The sequence below is a fragment of the Phoenix dactylifera genome, chromosome 13 (assembly GCF_051530095.1).
Source record: "Phoenix dactylifera cultivar Ajwa chromosome 13, Ajwa_hap1_PhDact_Kaust_v1.1, whole genome shotgun sequence".
Lineage (NCBI taxonomy): Eukaryota > Viridiplantae > Streptophyta > Magnoliopsida > Arecales > Arecaceae > Phoenix > Phoenix dactylifera.
This window is the reverse complement of record NC_143202.1, coordinates 27,643,827-27,661,572: the sequence shown is the minus strand read 5'-3', so window position 1 is coordinate 27,661,572 and position 17,746 is coordinate 27,643,827. Positions and strand designations below refer to the sequence as shown.

At 37.6% G+C, this 17,746-nt stretch overlaps 1 protein-coding gene across 4 annotated transcripts; it reads left to right on the top strand.

The window, feature by feature from the left end:
* The first annotated feature begins 206 nt into the window (after positions 1-206).
* On the top strand, positions 207-16,454 carry LOC103703112 (OVARIAN TUMOR DOMAIN-containing deubiquitinating enzyme 6-like). 4 transcript variants are annotated; one of them, XM_008785829.5, is made up of 9 exons: positions 207-431; positions 665-1,662; positions 5,824-5,982; positions 10,916-10,993; positions 13,096-13,174; positions 13,268-13,413; positions 13,937-14,002; positions 15,775-15,949; positions 16,059-16,454. In XM_008785829.5, the coding sequence occupies exons 2-9, from the start codon at positions 988-990 to the stop codon at positions 16,304-16,306; spliced, it is 1,626 nt and encodes a 541-aa protein (XP_008784051.3). In that variant the 5' UTR covers positions 207-431; positions 665-987; the 3' UTR covers positions 16,307-16,454. The 4 variants fall into 4 exon arrangements, with proteins under 4 accessions (XP_008784051.3, XP_008784048.3, XP_088566341.1 ...); XM_008785826.5 differs by having other exon boundaries at positions 215-431; positions 5,821-5,982; XM_088710215.1 differs by having other exon boundaries at positions 220-431; positions 654-1,662.
* The last annotated feature ends 1,292 nt before the right edge of the window (positions 16,455-17,746 follow it).

Here is a 17,746-nt window from a genome sequence, read left to right as displayed (position 1 = left end):
CCAAATCATGCATGAAAGAAAAAAAAAAAAATCAACAATAGTAATGAATAAGACTTGTCGGAATCTTGTGTTGTTATTTACGGTGTAACGGTCGTTAACCGTTCCGTCTTATATTTAACGTGATTTAATTATCTCGGTGTTATCGAGAAAACCTCGGCAGGCGGTGTGACCCCTATTTACCGCTATAAAAGCCGAAGCAGCCCCTCAAGCACCCAAATCGTTTTCTCCCCGTCATTCTCTTTTCCGAGCGTCTCCTTTTTCTTTTTTTCTCTTCCGCCTCCTGTCACTCTCCTTCTGGCCTTCTCTCCTTTAAAGAGCTCGAACCCTCTTCCATTTCTCCACAAACGCGGGGAATCGATTCGGAGCCAGCACGAATTCTTCGATCGCTTCCAGTGGAAAAGATCTCGGGGCCTCTGCGGAACCACCCAAAGGTAACCACCGTCGAGTCCTTCTTCTGATTCGTTTCTTTCCTTGTTCGTCAACCGGATTCTTGACGGGTTTTAGGGTTTGTCTCCGGATTTCTGTTCCGTTTTTTTTCCCTCCTGGTTTAGTTTTGGTTTCTTGATGAGGTTCCGGATGTTCTGGAGGGTGCTTTCTTTTATTATTTTTTTCTTGTTCTTGTTTTTTTTTTGGGCTGAGATTTATGGATGTAGGGTTTTGACAGGGGAATTGGTGAGTTTTCTTGGGGTTGCTGGGGCCTTTCTTGGGTTGAATTAAGGTTTTGATACAGAGGGGATTTATTCTTGGTGGTTCGAGTGGAAGACAAGGGCTTTGGTCTGATGAGAATTGATAGGGGGATGCAGAGACTGGACTACGGGGAGGAGAGCGTGCTGGGCTGGAAGAAGTCGTTTAGCCAAGGGATTGGCACTGGGGCACCTAAGGTCAGAACTCGTGATAAAGGGATGATTAGGGCTTGGAGGCTCTGAGTTCTCAAAAAGTGGAGTAACGGAATTAAAAAAGAGGGATTAAGATTTTTTGCTGAACAAGATGACCCGAATCTTTGTCCAGCGAGGGTCGGCAGGTTCTTCCTCGAATGCTAATCGCCCTTCCTCTACTTCACTGCCTCAACCTTCGGCAGCACAGGCTGCCTCGACCTCGAAGGAGGAGGAGCAAGACAAGGAAGTCCTTCAAGAACCAGGTGTGGTAGGTGAGATCATAGAGCACTGTGGGAGTTCTGAGGACAAAGACACAAAGATTGATGAGCTTCTGCCTGAAAGTTCTCAGGGCATCAGAATTGAAAGTGGGCCTAATCAGCGTGTCGATGACAAGGAAGAATCTTTAAAAGATGATGCCTTGGATTCTGCAGTTCTGGAGGAAGAATTGGGTGAGCTTCACCCGTCTGAGCGTTCAGACCATGATGAATCAGTGCGTTCTGGTGTTGGGTCTTCCCAGATTGTTACAGGAGGTTCCTACCCTCCACCTCCTCCAGTGCCCCCTCCAAAACCTCCTGCAGCAAATATGAGCTCAAGGAGAATGGGTTTGGGGTGTTTGAATAGTGTGAGGATCGGCCCTTCCAGAAGGACATCAGGATGGCCTGTGGTCTCAACCCGGCCATCACCATCAGGTTCTCGGCCTTCTTCTCCCAGGTCATATGGTGAAGGCGAAGGTTACAACAGTGCAGATGAACAGAGCCCTTGTTATGTTTCCTCGCATGATGATGCAGTAAGATCAGTTCCATTGCAATTTGATTATGAACTTGGTCATTTGGCTGAATTTATCAACTGCAGTATTTATGACAAAGGATAATTATTTCAAGCTTGTATGCATTGATGTCCTGACATTTTTATCCACTGTATCATGGCAGGTTGAAATCCCTATTGTCCTTCTAGGAGTTATTTCACTTTTCCACATACTTGCTGAATTCCTTTGCTAAAAATATTTAGTTGTAACTGTATATTTATTGCTATTATTTTTATGCCTTTGTATCTGGGTAAGGAAATCTTGATGATGGTGATTGGTGAAGCCAAGAGATTCAGATGGGTGAATATAGTTCCCTATGAAGCTCGATCTAAGGCAGGGTCCTTAGTGAGGCATTGAATTAGTAGCTCTGGCCAATTCAGTCTGGCTTATAAATTTCCATCAGCTATGGTTCTTAAGTATGGTTGGTTCAGTATATATAATAGAAAGACTTGGAACATAAACATGACCGTAAACATGGAAATAGACATATCAATGTCTCATCTTATCGATACAGCTTGATGTGTTAAGCCTTTCCAAGATCAGGCTTCTAAAATAAAAGTATCTGTGGATTCCTTCTTGTTTTCAATATTTAGTTTCCAATCTTCCATTCTCCATTTCTCACCATATTTGTCTTGGGTTCTTGTGCATATAGCACTACTGAAGATCAGCATTTTGATTATTCTGATTTTAGTCTATTTTCTCCAACACAACATTTAGGGATCTAGTGGCTGAAATTTTCTGAAAAAATATTCTTTAGTTGTTCACTCATTAACTTTTTCTTTTTCAATTCATGTTTTTCGACTTACCTATGTATAAATATTTTCCTTCTTGCAGCTGGTAGAAGCAGATGTTTAGGGACTTTGTTTTATAAATGAGATCAATCTATTTTCTACATTACTTCATTTGGGTTCTTGTTATGAATTTGATTACTGTTCAAGATGCCTTCTTGTTGACAATTGCACTTATTTGAGCTGCTGCCATCAATTTCATTGAAGTTGCATCTTTTATTTAGTTGGTACCATGAAAAGCAATTGGACCTAGTACAAACCATTATCTAGGGATACTTTTCTCTCCTCCTTTTTTCCTTTTTCCTTTTTTTTTGGGTGGGGGGTGGGGGTGGGGGCGATTTTGGTTGTGCACATTTAATTTAGGACCTCTCAAATTGTGCTTCAAAGCATATGTTCTGTTCTGATATCTTATACCAGCTCGATTTAGGGTATATATATCGTTGAAGATGCTAGGGCAATGACCAATATTTTTGGAAGCAACATGTATGCCTTCGAATTTTCATTTTTTTATTCAATACACAATCCTTTGCCTACAATGTATTATTCTTGTGGCTTCTGATCTGTTTGCTGAGTTTATTTACTTAAAGTGAGAGCAAGTGCAGATTAAGTTTAGGTGTGTGGGTGAGCGGACGTGGAATTCAGAAATTTTATCATAAGTGTTTAGGGTGCGAGTATGCAATCTAGTTTCAGGAGAGATTCTGAACCTCTGCTGCACCCTGAGTAAAATTATCCAACTGCTAAAATGCTTAGTATTTCTTGCCACTTTTTAGTTGCAAATCTGGAAGAAAAGATAATTATTTACTTTGATACAGATCGATGCGCCTGTGATACTGTATCACATGGAGGTATGATGGGCATGTGAACATACTAAGAAGATAGTATGATTAATGGGAGAAGAGGTAAGTGGTAATTGTTATGCAGATTCCATCCCAATGGAAAAGACAAAATAACCAGTATTTAGAAAGAACAATGTTTTTAGTGTAAATAGGCTTTGATGAGCAGCAAAAAAATGCATGTTACATGTAAAGATATGTTATTGCCTTTTACTATAGATATCCATTGCACTATTGGATCTATATGTGGTTGTAACTTAAATTTTTTAATGAGTGAAGGATAGGTGACTAATTCATAGGGGATGAAATCCGTCCAAACATATTATAGGGAGGTTAAAGTTTTTCTGAATTTTGATGCTATTACCAAGGTTTTAAGTCTCGGCAGGACGGGGGCGTCCCAACCATCCCATCATGTTCCTGTGAGAAAATGGATTTGGGATTGGTCAAGACTCCTGCAGGGAGAGAGGAAGAAAGTGGAAATAAAGAAAGGAAGGAAAGATGAAGAAAAGGAAAAAGTGAAAGGAAAGAATAAGAAAAAGAAAAGAAAGAAAGGAAATAAGAAGAAAAAGGAAGGAAAGAAAGGAAATAAGAAGAACAAGGAAAGAAGGAAAGGAAAGAAAGAAAGGAAGTGAGAAGAAAAAGAGGAAAGGGAGGAAAGAAGGAAGAAAGGAAAGAGAAAGAAGAAGAAAAAGGAAAAAGAAATAAAAAAGGGATAAGAAATATAAAAAAAAGGAAAGGAAAGACATGAAGGTAGAAAAATAAGAAAGAAAGGAAGAACGGAAAGAAGAAAAGAAAAAATGGAAAGAAAGGGAAAGAGACAGAGGATATATATCGGGATGGGGCGCGACAGCAGGGCATCCTATTACATTGAGAAACTGGGATAACCCCATCCCACGGGATCTAAAACCTTGGCTATTACATTCTTGGGTCAAAGGAGGTGAACATAGGGCATTGAAGGACCATTTTTTTCCATTTTGCCATCATTCTTCAGTTGTGGGGCTCTCTCTCTCTCTCTCTCTTTACACCATGTTTAATGGTCTCCTTTATATTTGAATTTTTAAGTGATTTAGGTAAGCGAATTTCAATTTTCAAATGTCTTCTTATGATATTAGTTGTGAGGGATGTACGACAAAAATAAATTGACTAGAAAGGGGTTGATAATAAGATATGAACCTGCTTCTTATATTAAAATGTGTTAAGTGGCAGATGACTTTTTTTAAGAAATAAAACTATTAATGATCTCAGCCAAGGTCCGCCGTACCGGTACCGGTCGGCGTACCGGTTGCGGGCCGGACCACTACGGTACCGGCCGGTATCGGTACAGTACCGGCCGGTACCGCGAGCCAAAAACCACAGCGCCTTGCGCTGTGGTTCATGAAAAAAAAAAATCGTACCGGTTCGCACCGGTACGAGGCCGGTACCCGCCGGTACCGACCGGTACGGGCTCCGTACCGGCCAGTTCGCACAAGAAAACCGGTTTTCTTGTGGTTCCGGTACCGGTCTAGGACCGGATCGGTACGTACGGGCCGGTACGGCATTCCATGATCTCAGCTATAAAACTATTAATTTCCCACTACATTGTTCTTTATGCAGTTGTTGCACATGATGGAGCCCCAGCCTTTGTTTATCCATTTTTCAATATTCTTCAGTGTTAATGTTTCCTTCAATTGTTCTTTTCTCTTTTCTTGGTTCCCATCTTTTTGGTGGTTAGTTGAGGTCAAAGCTCAAGGATGCATGGGTGAGTACATATTATTATTTAACATGCTGATATTTCAGCGTGCCCAATAATTTTAGGTTGAAGTGTGAAGAACATATTAGTTTTGCTTGGGCAAAGGATAGCTGGATGGCCATGAATTACTTATGATTTCATATTCTGATTCATTCACTCTTGCTGCCCTTATTTGACAGCTATAGAGCTCCGATGTGTAATTCATGGTTCACTTTTGTTTTCTGGTTGTTGTTCTTAGCATTTTGCAAGGTGCTTGTCAGTATTGTCACAGAAAGGGGACTGATCAGCTGTTAGTGATGGAATATCTACAATCTTCACCTGCTATTGCTTCAAATAGAATTAAAAATTCCTTTCAGATAAACAAAATAATTGTTTTTGGGGCGTGGTATTAGATAACAGTCCAAGCTTTCTGATAGGCAGAAGTTCCGAACTGTGATTCGAATTATTTGAGTTTATTGGTGGGGTTACTCATCTCCTAGGAAAGCAGCTTTGGTTATGAATCTAGCACTTGGCTTCATTCTGGATGTTTCCACTGTTGAACAAAGAGCTGGAATTATGTCATTAGTTTGTAGGTTTTGCTAGACGCAAGCAACCAAGTTTTGGAATGTTGTTATTGTAATCAATGGGCATATATTCATGCAGCATTTTTCAGGCTAAGGAATCCAAGATTTATATGTCCATTTGATCATTCATGTCTTTTATCCTTTCCATCAAATGAGCTTCCCTTTTCATATCTCTTGGGCTCGTATATGTTTTGGGATCTAACCATAACATGATTATTTTGTTTCAGCAGAGAGAACGACGATTTGAACTTGAGATAAGACGAACAAAGGGATTTGAAGTCAAAAAAATGTTGGAGGATGGAAATTGTTTATTCCGTGCAGTGGCTGATCAAGTTTATGGTGATCCAGAAGCATATGATATGGCGAGGCAAATGTGCATTGATTATATGGTAAGTGTTTGTACCAATCAAATGTGATGTTTGAGGTGAGCAAATGTGTGTTGATTGTATGGTAAGTCTTTGTACCAATCGTATGTGTTTGTCTTGTGAACAGTAGTAGGCTCCAGTTTTCTTACTTCTTAGGTATGTCAGGGATTTATACTATAGTTAATGGTGATTTGTGGGGCCATTGCTTGGTGCAATGGTAAAGGCTTGGGCTGACAAGTGCAATGGCACGGGTTCAAGACCCGGGGCAGCCACTTTGTGTCAAAAAAAGGCCAAAGGCTAGGTTTGTCCATGGTTCACCCTTCTCAGGACCTTGGATTATCAAGAACATAACTAGGTTATCTGGTTTAGTTAATGCTGACTTTTCAAGTTATACGAATAGAAATTAGTATTTTTGTTCTCTTTTACATATGTCCGCATTTTAACTAACATTGTAGAGATGGTGCACATGCACTGACACATAAAATGGATTACTGTTGGCCAGCTGTCATGTTACCTTGGTTTGGTCATAGTTAACTAATTCATTAATGACTAAAGAAAATTGATTTATAGATGATTTTTCTTGTAGCACTATTTGCTCTAATACGAAAAGGGGGGGCTAATCAGGAAATTTATAAGAAACATTTTTCTAATAATTTCTGGATTGTTAAATCACTTTTATCATTCTTCTTTTCTTTATTTTTTTCAATGTTGTTTCTCATATATCTTGATGAATAAAACCATTTTATTAAAAAAATTATGATAAATCATGATAAATTTTGGTATTAAATGCATGAATAGAACTCAACTTCTTTAGAAAGAACAAGTTGTCAGTTATGAGCCCGAACAGGAACCAAGTGAACAAATGAACCTACTACCTAGGTAATCATGGTTTGGTAAAATACTGATTTATTATATAAGGAATAAGTTTATTATCAAAAACAAGAGGCTATGCATTTCACGAACTGTTAAATGAATTTATCGAGGTATAAAAACAAATTTAAATGAACCTAGGTAATCATGGTCTGGTAAAATATTGATTTCTTATATAAGGAATAAGTTCATCAAAAACAAGAGGCTTTGCATTTCAAGAATTGTCTTAGCATTAAACAAATTTATCGAGGTATCCAAACAAATTAAGGATCATGGTCTTTGAGATCAATAAATCTTGATCATAGTTTATCATAGTTCATGGTTGCATTCTAGTTTCGAAAATGCTATTTTATTGCCGGTGCATGTATGGATATGTGATCCAATCTTTTCTTCATGCCATTTTTTGCTGTCCATGCATCAATAAAGAGGCGACGACTATCGTGCCGCAAACTCACCACATCAGCTGGATACCGGACATGGCCACATATCTTATAGGGTATGGTCCCATGAAATATGTAAGGCCTCAAAAAAAAACCCTACAAAAAGCTTTTAAAATTGGAGACAACATAATCTCTTTTTTGAACATTAGAATAAAATATTAAGTCAAACATAATTTTAATATTCTGTTCATAAATTTTAAAGTAATGACCTTCATTGTCAACATTCATATCTGAAAATACAAACTATTAAACTGAATCGTCCAAGTTTCAAAATATCTAAAATAATAAATAAATCCTAAAAATTCAACTAGTACTCAATTCTGCTGATCTCTTCATATCTTTTGTAGCATAATCCTAAGCAGCTCTAGGTATTATGCTTCTCTGAAAATCAATAAAGAGAGAGTCTGAGCTTGAATGCTCGGTAAGCATCCCATGACTCACGAACACATTATACGCATATAGTAGATAATATGAATGTAAACCATAATTAGGCATACAATGTCATAAAATACTGACATAATTCATTAAAATTTTCATCGACAATCAAATACAACCATAATTATCCCTGTACAATTTGCAAGCAAAATTCATATCAGTTATCTATTAGTTCAATATCCCATGTCACAATTTTCCATTAATAAAATAACTCAGTCCGCAATGAAAGATCAAAAGCTATCCCCCTGTTTGGTCTAAATCCATGGTCTCGTTTTCATCCTGTTGCTAGGCATCGATATTGTCATATTTTCAGTCCATGGTGGGCATTGATATTGCCACCTTTCTAGCCTGTGACCGAGCATTAATATTGCCATGTTTCTAGCTCGTGATGGGGTATTGATATTGCCATGTTTCAAGTCTATGATGTGGCATCAATATTGCTACATTTTCAACTCGCGATAGGGCATTGGTATTGCCATATTTCTAGCCTATGATGGGGCAGCAACAAGGCCATATTTCCATTCCATGACAAGGCATCAATAATACATGGCTAGTTCAAAACTCAAAATTAATGCAATCATGTTGCTTTATATTTTAAACACTTCAAATTAAATTTTTATGCATGTCAGGGTTTAATTCTTAATTTTAAAATAAAACTCCAAGTTGAAAGTTCTTTTTCTATCAAAATAATTTTAAAGCCAGAACCATTCAGAGAAACACTTATACACAGTGAAAATAATCAACTGTGTTCTTTATAGCAAACATATGTGTATTCAAAACAAAGATATATAATATGAAGGGAGCATGTGGGACTTACCTTAACTAATCCAAATCTAGCTATGCAATCAAATCACCTAAATATAATAAATTGAATTAACATTAGTATTTAACAAATTATACTAACTTAATTATTTTCATAAAAATAAGGCATCAACATCTATTGCCTATAACCAATACAAGACAACTGCATCAATTAGCTATATAATTAATCCTTTTTTTTCTTACCATCAAAAGTTCATAACTTCATTTCTTAATTTCTAAAACCAACTCTAGCCCTAGGATTTTCCCTACTTACCATAAATCATGCTACTATCATAAATTATTATAAGAAAAGGCTAAAAATTATCTTAATTACGGACTTGCTTAGAAGATGGGGCCTCAAGCTCAAGTTCTCCTTGTCAATAAATTGGTCTTCTCCTATATGGTTCCAATTATATAAAAGATAACTCCTATATGGTTCCAATTATATAAAAAATAACTAGGGAAACCATGAATGTTTGAGTGAGAAAATTACGGAAGAAAGAGTATTGAAGAGGGGTAGGAGGAAGAAGAAAGGGGCGGCGGCGGTTGGAATAGAGTGTGAAGAAAAAGAGAGAAAAGGAGAGGGGGAAAGAGGGGTGGTGGAGCTTACCTGAGAGTAAGAAGAGAGCAGAGATGGTTTTGTGTATCTCGAGGAGAGAAGGAAATAAACAAAGAAAGCAAGAAAGAGAGAGAGCATGGAAGAATAGAGGAGCTGCTCTACATGGAGATTAAAAATATAATCGGGAGGTGGGGGAGTCCAGATTGGGGTCAGAGTCTTTCCCTTCCCCCTCTCAACCTTTCCAGAAAAAAAGAAAACAGGAGATGAGGGAGTTCGGCTTTGGTTGGAGTCCTCCCTTCCCCTTCGCTCATCCCTTCCTAGAAAAGAAATGGGAGGTGGGGGAGTTCGACTTGGTTGGAGTACTCCCCTCCTCTTGCTTGTTCTTAACTGGAAGAGATAATGGTTCTGTGATTGTCGAGCTAATCAAATAATTAAAAAAACTATGAAGGCATACTAAATTGACTCTTAGTTGTTAACAATTAAGGATTATCAAAGGGGTTGAAATTAGGCAATTATAGTTTCATATTTGGAAATAACAAAGACTTCGCTTGCAGTAGTTCTTTTGTTTAAGATTTTTACTCATGAAATCCTAGCTCACAGGGGCAGGCATAAATATGTCCTGTTACGGATTCTCAGTTAAGATTTTTTTCTCATCTTCTATTCATAATTTCAACGAAAAAAAGGACAAAGCTGATATTTAAATATCAAAACCAAGTACAAGTAACCTGGATTTGCAAATGTACCCTGAGCATATAATCTTGTGGCTTTCGCATTTTATTTAGTTTAATATTGATGGTGAGCTTGTGTATTCTTATGAAACACTGCTTTAAATTTGGCATTTGGTTATAAGGTGGTTGTGGCCACATTATCTTACTGTTTCATCCATTTGTTTCTTTCTCTTTCTTTTCTTTCTTTTTGCAATAAGGCAATTTTGGTGATTGGATCAAGGTTTAATTTGATTGTTCATATTGAAGAATTAAGAGTGCTTCGTTTATCATGTTTCCTATTTAAGTGGAGAATGATCTGGAATTAGTCATTTTAATTCAATCTTTTTGAATTATACTGCTCTGTATGTTCCATTGTTACTAGATCCTTGCCAGATCTGGTCAGTTCTTATGATTGCATTTTGTTATTTGATTGTATTCGAGAGTTTCTTTTTAAAGTTTACATCTTTCACTAGTTACAACACTCCTGGTTGATTGTCATTAATGGCAACAAACTAGTTTTGCATGAATGTCGATAATTAACAAAATTTACTTCTTTTGGTAGTTTTATCTGTATTCGTTGGTGATTTATGATCACTAACTTGGAAATGAATAAATCTCGTGACTTCTGTAGAAATATTTATATATAATAGAGAATCAATATTTCTTGTATTTATTATTTTAAACTTCTTCGGGTCTTACAAGTTAAGATTTTGATTTAATCCATTTTTATTAATTAAGTTTTTTTTGGAACACCGTTCATTTGTGCCAAGATCAGGTATTGGAAAACTATTTTTTCTTTTCAAGTATCACTATGCAGTTTGGTGAGATTGTACTGATGATGTGTTTTATAGATCGTGCTTTCTTTACTATTGATTGTTAATTGGTTTTAATCTTCACTTTTTCCAGTCACATTTGGGGTCATCATCATAGGCAAATGCTCGGCAAGGAGCATAAAAAAGTGTGTGCCCTGTTAAGGATTTGTGAATTGTAGAGTCATCACATAGAAACAGGAAAATGAATGATGTGATCTTGTGCATAGTGAATCTGAGGGCATGACAAGGATGATTTATTATTTAGTGTTGGTGACTTGGTGGCATGTTCTTTTGCAATTTGTGGAGAATCACATTTTTTTTATGTTTTTGTAGGAAAAAGAAAGAGATCATTTCTCTCAGTTCATTACTGAAGGTTTTACATCATACTGTAAGAGGAAAAGGCGGGACAAGGTATCTTATCTCTCTTTTAATCTATGTGTGTGTTGGCAACCACCTGTTATTGTTAGACACTATATTGCTCTTGTATTAGATTTAGCATTTACCCTCCATTTCACACCTCTGAGGAGCACCTAACATTCTTCCTGATACCCATATGATTAAGTGAGCAAAAGGTTTAGCTTAATGTGACCATGATACCTGACAACTAGGTGCACCTTAACTTTAAGGCAAACACATGATGTTCTTATTATAAGAATTGCTAGGAGCAGGCAAAAAATAGGCCCACCACTCTGACTGCAAATAACACAAATTGCCTGAAGATGTTTGGGTAAATGCATTTACTACAAAACTTTCATACCCTACTTGATCATCAAAGAACCATTTACCCAACAATTTTCAATCATTCTGTTCATTTACATGTCAGTAGCACATCACATCTCTTTTACATATATTCCATGAGAGTAGCTTAAGCGATCATGGAACAAATGACTTAAGTAAATTTTGCCATACCGGTCAGTACCGTACCGTACCATTCCGGCACCAAACCGGTACTCAGTCTCATACTGTACGATACTCAATACACCTCGTTGTCTTGTACCTTATTGCGTACTGACATTGTACTAGGATGGTACTTGTGTAAGGTTCGGTACCGAGATGGCAAATCTTGGACTTAACTATCTACGAACTACTCTAGTTGACCATTTCTAAATTTCGATACTTCGTGACAATTACTAATTTGACCACTCTTTTGGGCTACATTATCATATGTTTAAATCAACAAAATAATGATACCAACAATCTCATGAAATGAACATCTAATAATCATAAAAATGCTGAATGTTATAGTCGACTCTCCCTTAGGAGGTTGTACTCGTATGTCTTTCTTCAGTTGTTATGCCTTGTCGGGTTGACTTGAGCGAGCAACTTAGGAGGATCGATATAGTTCTCTCCTTGCAGCTAAGCATGAAATGCAACATTTCACATGCACCACCAATAGATGGGTTGGTATCTTGAATAATCTTGAGTGGAGGAAAAGGGAAGAAGGGATAGCAGGGAGAGGTTGAGAAAACAAGCTTTTCACATGATCTCTAGATGTGGCTCCTCTGTGTTTTAACTTTTAACTTGTTGCTGCAGAAATGGGTTGTGCAAGTGACATGAAGTCTTGTGCAAGCAACATAACACCTGAGAGCTATGTGACTGCATATCTGAGACTCAGTATGCCTATGTTCAGTTTGAGTACCATCAAAATTTTATGCATCAGCCTAGCCGCTTGTGACATCTTATCTCTAGAAATTTGAGTAGAATTAAGTATTATTATCTTCATTCATCTCAGTAATGCAACATTGCTGTGAAAATATATGTTCACCGTACCGATGTACCGGTGCAGTCTGGTACCGGTACGGTACCAGTATCGAATCGAGCCGGACCGGTACCGTTCTAAAAGTGCCATAGCACGTGGCACTTAGCGCATGGAAGAACACCCCGTACCAGTGCGAACCGAGCCGGTTCGCACCGGTACAAGCCATGAACCGATCGGTTCCGACCTAGACTGGGTGGGAACCGATTTCAATAGCCATACCGTACCGGTGCCTATCAGCACGGGTACATTACGAGCTGAACAGACCATGCCTATGATGCTTTCTTATACATGTCAAGCTATGCTACCCCTGAAATTGTTGGCTTTGAAAGTCTTGCTCTAGGCTTTCTGAGCTTTAGTTTATCCTACCATGAGCTTGTACCAGTCGGTTTAGCAAACCATGGCTATGATGCTCTCTTATACATGTCAAGCTATGCTACCCCAGAAATTGTTGGCTTTGAAAGTCTTTCTCTAGGCTTTCTGAGCTTTAGTTTATCCTACCATGAGCTTGTCATGAGTGCTTGCAAAATAAAAGTATCAAATCTGGTAAAAAACATTAAGGGATATCATCATGATATTGTCAGTCTAATTTATAAATGCTAAAGGATATTTGGAGTTAATTCTTCACACTTTTGTCAGTGTATTATAGGGTCTTATCAAATGGAAATATTTATGTCCATAGAAAATGATGTTTGAACTTTAAATTATTTACTGTTTGTTTGGCTGGGAAATTCATTGATTGACTAGCTTTTAATAGGTCTATGGAAATAATGTGGAGATCCAGGCCTTTGCTGAGATGTATAATCGTCCTATTCATATCTATTCCTACAGCACAGGTATGATTTTGTTCTCGGATTATCATTTTTGTTGCCCATTCTACTGTAATATTGTTTACAATCACCTTCTAAGTGTTGTGGTTTTATATCCAGAACCTATTAACATCTTTCAAGGAAGCTATAACACAGATGTGCCTCCCATTCGGTTAAGTTACCATCATGGCAATCATTACAATTCACTTGTTGATCCATGCCGATTAACAGTTGGTGCGGGCCTTGGATTTAGCAGTCTTCGCGGGGTGAGTTCTTCCAAAATGGTCTCTTGTAGGAGCATGGGTCTTTGTTGACTCATATTATTGTGTCTTATCTTAAACCCAGCTTTTTTTCCATTTTCTTTGACATATGATAATATAAATTAATGGGGAATGGTTGGGCAGTTTTTAACATTGTTGGTTATAAATGTTTTCTCTTGATATCTTTCAACTGGTTAGCTGGACTGCTTTTTCCTTGTTCCAGCAGATTTTTTATTAATTACGCTTTGGCGTCTGCATTCATTTAGAATGCTCGTTTTACAAGTTCATTTTTTCCATTTTCTTTGACATATGATAATATAAATTAATGGGGAATGGTTGGGCAGATTTTAACATTGTTGGTTATAAATGTTTTCTCTTGATATCTTTCAACTGGTTAGCTGGACTGCTTTTTCCTTGTTCCATCAGATTTTTTATTAATTACACTTTGGCATCTGCATTCATTTATAATGCTTGTTTTACAAGTTCTATTGCTTCTTTTACCTGATTGACCTCCTTTTCTCTTCTGAAGATAAACATTGATAAGGACCAGGTGAAAGCTGCTATCAAAGCCCAGCAAGACCAGCAGATTGATAATGTAATAATGCTTCTCTAAGTTTGCTTTGTTATTCGTTCTGTGTTGTGTTAGAGGTGTTAGTTTAGGAGCACATGTTTGACTACTCTGTATTATTCAAAATGAATATATGGTAAATTAGTTTTTCAATGAAGCTTCTAAATTTTTCTAATCTAAATCCATATTATTTGCTTCAAGCTTATCTCGCCATCGGTTGTTCACTGAGTTTCTCCATCTGCATCTAGGGATAGCTTTTAAATTACCTTCTGCAGTGATTACATGATCTTGCTCTATAAATGATACGAAATGGCTTGTAATCTTTTCACATGTAGAAATCATTTTACATGCTGCTGCTGACTTAGTGATAAGCTAGCCATTGTATTACATCATTAGTTTTGAATATTTGTAGATTTTGGTTTTTGCTTTTTTTTTTAAGCAAAAATGGTCAGCCCATTGCTGTAAGGTTATAAAATATGGTACTGTTTCTGATTAAATCCTTCTTTTAATTCCCTTTGAATGTTCTGTTATTGATATAAACATTTACGACTACTCTAGACCGTATGCTTGGAGATGGAGGAAATGGCAAATGGTTAGATCATAATTACCTAATTCATTAAAGCAGAAGCAAATTGCGGACTGATACAAATTAAAATGGTTCATAGCACAGTTTGGTGCAATTAAAAAAATGAGTGCATTAGAAATACTATGTAAGTTTTTATTTATTAAATTCCCAGATGTAGCAACTCTCCTTGTTTAGCTCCTTCTAACTCTCCAAAACTTCTATATCATCATTTAACTCATTTATCTTAGACAAGTCCAAGCTAATTTATCAACAAAATTTCATAAACCAAGATAGAGTTTGATATTAATTATTTAAATTGTAAAAATGAATTTTCTCATCCTGCTCAACAAACCAATTAACTAAGGAAGACTGAATTGCAAATTTATGAATGTGAACCTGAACTGAGCGAACTGATTGGGCCCGATACATAGTCAGTCATGTCCATCGTGACCCCAATTGTTACACAAGTTAACAATCCATTTATGTAGTCCACAAACACATATTTTGGATTGTGAGTTTACAATGTTCATACTTGCTCTAACTGCTCCATGTCAACCTATAAAGCTCATGTAAACTTTTAGTTAAAATGAGATATTCATCTCTAAAATAAAGGTATTACTTCTGTTCTTTGATTGTCCTTGGGGTGTTTTTTACAATTTAATGGATGTGAATAAGGCCTTCTATCCCACCAAGCTATTTGAGATCTACACCCTTTTCTTGGAGTCTAGCACTCTTTCCACAATTGTGCTATATTTATATTTGTTGGGGTCTCTGCCACCTTATCCTCAATATATGCAGAATAAGATGCAAGCTATGAGCCTCTCTTCTGGTGTGCTGAGGTGAAGTATGATGTGTGTTTAGCATATCAAAATGGCAATTTAGCTTGGAAGCTCAATCTCTTTGTTCAGATTTATTATGTTCACCCCCCCTTATTTGGATAGTTGAAAATTTAGGTTGTTTCGCTCGTCTGCAAGGTACATGGAGCGCAATTCACATATATGTTGCAACTTGCAACCCATCCATCTTCTTTTGAGTCAAAATTTCCACATACTTGATCAATATGGTGATCAAAGTAATTGACAAGGGACATATCTTATGCTTAAATTGCAGAATCTTGTCTTCAGAAAGTGTTAACATTTTGACATGACATGTTTGCCTTGTTGAGTCGCAACATGATATATTTCATACCAGCATCAATAGCCTGACAAATTCCTTCATAATAACCTAATGGCAGGCACTTCTAGCTGAGGGGCGCTTTTACTCTGATCTGGAGCTGACTGAGATGGAAATAGAACGCACGGTCATGGAAGCTTCACGAGCTGAATACCTAGCGGAGGAGAGGATGAAACAGCAGCTTGCTTATAGAGAATCTTCTACATCAGGAGCGGAACCATCATCTTCTGGAGCAAGTATGTTCATTTTGAACCACACTTCTACCAAGATTTGCAATTTACTTTGGGATGCTAAATATATTGATCTCTTTATCATGGTTGAACTAACATGCATCCTGTTGAGCAGCAACAGGGACGGAGTCATCCCGGGCAACATTGGAAGGTGGAAGTGAAAAGGCACTATCGTCTGACACAGTCCCCACCAGCAGCATGCAGGTGGCTCTGTCAATGGGTTTCAGCTATGTGCAGGTTATTGAAGCTTACAGCATGCTTGGTGATGATGTGGATTCCATGATCTGCTACCTGCTGGAGATGGGAGGTACTGGTGCTTCCCCTGGTGGTAGCAATCGACATAAAGGGAAAGCAGCAGAATGAACGTTGGAGCACAGGGAATGAATGCCTAACAGAGTATTCATACAGTTAAACATGTAAAAAGAACTGCCTTTTGATACTGATAATGTTTCAGTAAACAGAATAAGTCCAATAAATGCTGACCTGGACGCATGGTTATGATGCTTCTCTATGTTGGTTTAAATGATCATCATATTGTATCGACACAAAAAAAGAGAGAGGATCAGTGTGCAACTTAAATGGTTTGAGGATTTAAGGTTCAACCTTGGCTTTATGTCCTTCCCATAAAACAAAGCTAGCTACCTGTGGATAGCAAAAGAACTAGAGAGTTAGGTCTAAGAAAGATCTTCCAAGGGGCAGATATGGTGCAGAATAAAGTTGGTTCTTTCTTATTGGAAGCCTCGTCCTAGTTTTCCAAGCAAAATCTTGTGTTGATCCGGTAAAACTTTCGTTGTCTGAGCAAAGCTCTGTTATTGTGTCACATCAGTTCCCAAAGTTGTTCTTGGTAGCATCTTTTCCTTTCAATCTCTTTCTTGTTGCTCCCGGCCTCAAAACCCTTTGATTTCATCGTAACATTGGCCGCCGGTTAAAATCATTTTGTGGCTGCTCAAAAATTTGAGCACCCAAGCGGCTCAGCTATCTTGCTTTCAGGATCACGAGGACGAAGGCGTTCTCCTCAAATGGTCTCCTAAGTCACCGTAGAAGAGGGTAACCATTCCCCTCGGATGGTTCTTCGCGCGTCCTTGTGATGTCAGGCCCGGCTATCAGGAGAGATTAAAATCTGTCCCTTGGATACCCTGATGTCTTTTAAATGTTTTTAGAAAGGGAGATGATAAGGTTTTGGCATTTGCTTGTCGAGTTTTTGTCATCTCTACTAATTCCTTGCATCTTATAGGAAGGTTAGAAGGGCCCCTGGTAGAGTTTGCCAAGACGGCTTGCCTTGATCTTCAATGAAGAGGCCCTAATAGATCGGATATTTCTACAGAATGCTGTTAATGATATCGGTCTCGCAAGTAGGCATTATTATGGTTTGAGACACTGCCACCGTGAGTATGCAAAGAAATGAGCTTCTGGTATGAAATTGTGAGCTGAAAGACTGCTACAATGTAACATAAATAAATAAATAAACTCTCACAAGTCAAAGATAACCATACAAAATATGTCACTAGGACGAGTATAGCATATCATCTCATGTATGATGAGCAAGAGACTTGTTGTGCCTTGTCCCATCGTAACGGTGAAGAAAAACTGCCACAATGTAAAATAAATAATAAATAAATAAATAAATAAACTCTTACAAGTCAAAGATAACACCATACAACATCTGTCACTCAGACGAGTATAGCATATCGTCTCATGCCTAGTGAGCAAGAGACTCGTTATAGGATCAGAGCCATCATGGGTGAGGATGGACTGCTGTCGGAGGACCTTGATACGATACGGAGGATATTGAAGTGCTTTTTC